Source organism: Tripterygium wilfordii, chromosome 22 (assembly GCF_013401445.1).
Source record: "Tripterygium wilfordii isolate XIE 37 chromosome 22, ASM1340144v1, whole genome shotgun sequence".
In the NCBI taxonomy this organism is placed as follows: domain Eukaryota; kingdom Viridiplantae; phylum Streptophyta; class Magnoliopsida; order Celastrales; family Celastraceae; genus Tripterygium; species Tripterygium wilfordii.
The window spans coordinates 10,870,471-10,875,031 of NC_052253.1; the positions used below are offsets into that span (position 1 = coordinate 10,870,471).

The 4,561-nt window shown below is 36.1% G+C and overlaps 1 protein-coding gene and 1 long non-coding RNA gene across 2 annotated transcripts; both read right to left on the minus strand.

Moving 5' to 3' along the window:
• Positions 1-838: 838 nt before the first annotated feature.
• LOC119991830 lies at positions 839-2,980 on the minus strand. Its single transcript, XR_005466277.1, has 2 exons — positions 2,921-2,980; positions 839-1,666 (listed from the first exon to the last, which is right to left on the minus strand). It is a non-coding gene; the product is annotated as an uncharacterized LOC119991830 (long non-coding RNA).
• Positions 2,981-3,009: 29 nt separating this feature from the next.
• Positions 3,010-4,280, minus strand: LOC119991829. The gene is made up of 2 exons (XM_038838314.1): positions 4,028-4,280; positions 3,010-3,562 (listed from the first exon to the last, which is right to left on the minus strand). The coding sequence occupies exon 2, from the start codon at positions 3,553-3,555 to the stop codon at positions 3,010-3,012; it is 546 nt and encodes a 181-aa protein (XP_038694242.1). The 5' UTR covers positions 3,556-3,562; positions 4,028-4,280.
• Between the last annotated feature and the right edge of the window lie 281 nt (positions 4,281-4,561).

Below are 4,561 nucleotides of genomic sequence, written 5' to 3' on the forward strand. Positions count from 1 at the left end.
TGTTCAACAGAAAAGACCAGTGACCAAAATCCAACTCACATACAATAGAAGTACAAAACAAGTTCAGCTATTTTGTGCAATAATTAACAAAATCCATCAAGCATACTACAAACATCCATCAACCCTTATTGTTAGCTTACAAATTCATAATTTTGAGAAATAGTGCAATTAAATAAGTACATTATTCCACCCAATAGTAATCCATCAAGCAGACTACAAACATTACTAAAAGGCTGTCAAATAGTGCAAGTAATAATGAAGGGATACCATGCAAGCACATGTTCACAAATGCATGGAAGAGTCCAAACAGATAGTGCACACAGTATCACTGCTTGTTGTTTAAGTACGATCCTCCATTGACTCAGCATCATCAAACCTACTCTCGAGGTTGCATGGATTAATGTTATTCCCTTGCATTTCATCATGAATTCTTGCTGAAGCTCTAGGTGAGAATTCCATAGCTTAAATGCCTGTTAAAAATAACGATAACATATTAATATAACAACCTGAAATCCCACCAAAAAAACCATGTACAATTAATAATATTGGGTTGTATTCACTATTCACTTCTATATTTGTTCCCTTCGAAAAGCCAAAAAAAATGATAGAATGTCTCAAGTGAGCAGGAAATGGTTGGCATTATGGCCTTCAAAGAGTTAACCATGCATTTCTAATGAATTTTGTGATAACGCAAGATCAATAGTTGCATTTGTGTTCTGCTATAGTACCATGACAAATTACAAAATCTGGGGCCAATTGGTTCCCTCAATCTATAATTGCAATGTGTAGTGGGTTTGAGTAAGTGTTTGAAAATGAAAGCAACAATTGAAAGAACAAGGACAAACAAAACCACAACAATTGAAAGCAACAACTTCCAACAGTCATAATTATCAAAATCCATAATTCATATTTCATTGACAAGCGGCATGTAATATATGTAACATATCATAACAAGTATATGATGCTTAGGTTGGTGCTCTTTGTCCAACTCATCAAGCTGCCTCATTCTAGCAATGACTTTAGCAGCAACCTGATCTGTAGGGAGTTCTGGCATCAAGGACAGCAAATCCTTCTCAGTATTCACTAGATCTTTCGTTATTTGTATACCCTTTTGAATCTCCTCAAGCTTAGCAAACTTAATAGCATGGAACTGTCGCTCTTCATTTATTTGTTTCATTGATTATAATCTTGACTAAGATTTCTGCTTCCAAGCACAGATGATTGAATGCAATCTTTCACTTGCAGCATCAGAGGCTTGGGAGCTTGTACCCACAGAACGACGGCGTTTATCCTTTGCAGATTTTTGCCCTAATGGTCGTTCAATATGCCTTTCCAATGGGACGTGAGGAGGCTGTGAATTTTCGGAAGCAGTGTTGCGTGTACCAGATGTAGGGGTTGTAGGCATGCTAATATTATTGCTAGACTCACCTATGCCATCCAAACCTGGACGTGAAGATACAGAAAGATTGACTGATGGCATTCTGGATAGAGTGCTTGATGCTTGTAGTCCAGAATTTGCAGGCCTACCTCTTCTACCGTCTCCTCGGTTTTGTCATTCATCGATGGAAAGATGTCATTTTGTGTATTTGCGTAGTTCTTCCCAACAATGGATTAACTTGAAATCCCGGCCATGGTCACTTTTAAAAAGAATATAGCATGCTCCCCACTACAAGAGTCAAAAGCATCAATGTTAAATTTGTAGCTAGAAATAAGTGAAACACGAGCAAAAGCATCAATTTACATACAAAGCGAAAGCGAAAAAAGAATATGAGTTCTCATATGAAAATGCATTTATTCAATTAAAGTCCATTGGTTAGGAACTGATGTTATATTTTGTTTTGGAAAAAAACCAAACCATAAACCAATCAAATACTTGACTAATATTTGATTAGATTCGCTGACTATTTAAAGAAACTTTGGCCTTTTCAGGCCTCCATTTTGTTTTCCAACTTTTGCAGAACAAGGTTTATATAAGATGCAACTGCGATAAGATGCCAAACTCTGCAACCTCAATCTATATATATATATATATATATATATATATATATATATATATACAGGAATTCTCCTATGTGGACCAAAAGTGTGGACCAAGTTTGTGGACCAAAATCCAATGGTTGTAATCAATCACAACATAAGTGGGGGCCACACATTTATTATGGGACCCATCATATCTATGGTTGAAAAACAAGTCCACAAACTTGGTCCACACTTTTGGTCCACATAGGAAAATTTATATATATATATATATATATATATATATATATATATATATATATAACAAACCACTCTGCATTATCGAGATTACAAAAATGACACTAATATCAAGCTTATACGTTTTGGCTTTTCATATAGGTAAATATGAAATAGGATATGATACCTCACAAATATTATATATATAATCTGTTTCCATATTGCACCATCTCCCTATGTTTAATCCTAATAGTCACAAAGTGGTCCTCAATTACTAACTTTAGGGTCAGTTTAAGAAATCTAAAGTAGACTCAATACAAATACAACTCTAGGATTTGAAAATTGACAAAATGGCTAGACTTCAATAACAATAATGTATATATTGTACTTTCTCTTCATACCCAATATTCTTGACAATTAAGCAAATAAGGGAATTGAAAATTCTTGTGGCGTGATCATCAAAAACAGAGACGATTAACAAGAGAAATTGAATATCATATCCATAATTATAAGATACAGAGACAATTGACTTCCTTTGTCATATGACTCAGTAAGCTTAAATCCAGAAAATATATTACATAATTTCACCATTCTACATCAATGGTTTATTATTAGTATCAGTCCATTGACATACAATATACTAAGTTTAACCAACATAACTACCAGAAAATAATCTAACAGAAAACAATCCAACATATGAGTAACCATTAAATGAATGGAAGAGTACCTCATCATTTGGGTAGTCTCGCTGCCCCTATTTCTATGCACCCGCGTTACGATAGCCCTCCACTTGGTTACATCACATTGAATCAAAGCCTATCTATTCTCACAAGCCCGTTGGGGACGTTCTGTCCCATGCACACCCTGTTTGAATTCTTTCCAAATGGATAACCAGCAAGCATCATGAGCTTGACCATTCCCCACAATTGGGTCCTCAGAAATACGAATCCAAGATTGACATAGTGCCACATCCTCATTAATTTTCCAGTTTGGGGATTTTCGGTTTGTAGCTTGTGTGGAACGTGAAGTATTTTGAGTTGAAGGGGGTTGGGCTTCAGAGTATGAATGGTTAACTACTGTATTAGTATGTGTGTTGGGGCACGAGGAGGAATGAGGATCTACTGGTTGGTATTCGGTGTTGGAAACACCTCCTAAGAAGTTATTGAAAGGATTATGATGTGTGAGAAATTGTTGTTGATAGAATTGTGCAAACGCTGCTGCTTGAGCGGGATGCATTGAGGGCGAGGCGAAAGGGAATTCAGTTGGCCATTGGATAGGATTGGAAGAAAACATTTGGGGGTTATTTTCGCTATCATTTTCTTTAGAGCGGAGATGCTGTTGGGAGGGAGGTGGGGGATCCATTTCGTATCTGATGCTTCAGCAACGCAATCAATAAATAACATAAAATCAAATCACAAGAATAATATATGACGTTGAACTAATTCAAATGGTGATTCCAGAAATCAATAGCACATGGACAATAATATGAATTAAAATAAAATCAATGAAGCATCAATATATGAAAAACCATTTTAAAAACACACTGGATTGAGCATGATAGTGATATAGATCAAATATATCTAAGAGAAAACACCATCAAACAAAACCTTGGAATCTGACCAACTATCGATTGCATAAGAGGGGTAATGTGGTTACTGCCTAAATCTCACCCAAAAGAAGGAAATCAATGTGGACAGATTAAATCTAACCCAAAAGAAGGATATCAATGCCGATCAATTTAGGGCAAAAGCCAATTCGTGCAGATACTGAAGAATAAACATGAACTTTACTCACAGGTAGATACGAAATGGAAGATATTGATGAAGATACTCACTTGAAGAAGAAGTGGCACGATGAATCGACGAAGGGAGATGGTATTCTTCTTCGCGTATTGTTGGAAGAGAAGGATAGGAGACGGAGGCAAAGAGGGATATTGTTGTAGGTTTGTCAAAAAAAAAATGACAAGTGGCATGTCTTGATTGGATATTGAGTTTATTGTACATCAACTATCTCATACTTCTTCACTCAAGTATTGCTAAAATTATCAGGGAACACCACATGTTTTCAAGTATGCAAAAATGACCCATTGTGAGACTCTAGTGTTGAACTTTACCAAGAAAGTGTGTTTCAAGTGTGATTTAACAAGACCATTGTGGAGGCTCTTATGGGGGACATTACTTTCTGATGTTTTGTGGTAACTAAGAGTGTAAGACTCGAGCATTGTCAAGACATTATTGACAAGTCTAGGCGTTGTCCGGCCCAAACCAGAATACCAGTAACATCCAATCGTGGAAATTTCAGTGGTCCCGTCCATGTGAAAAACTGGACCAAAAACCGTTCATCTATAAACCGTTAAATACCTTAAGTT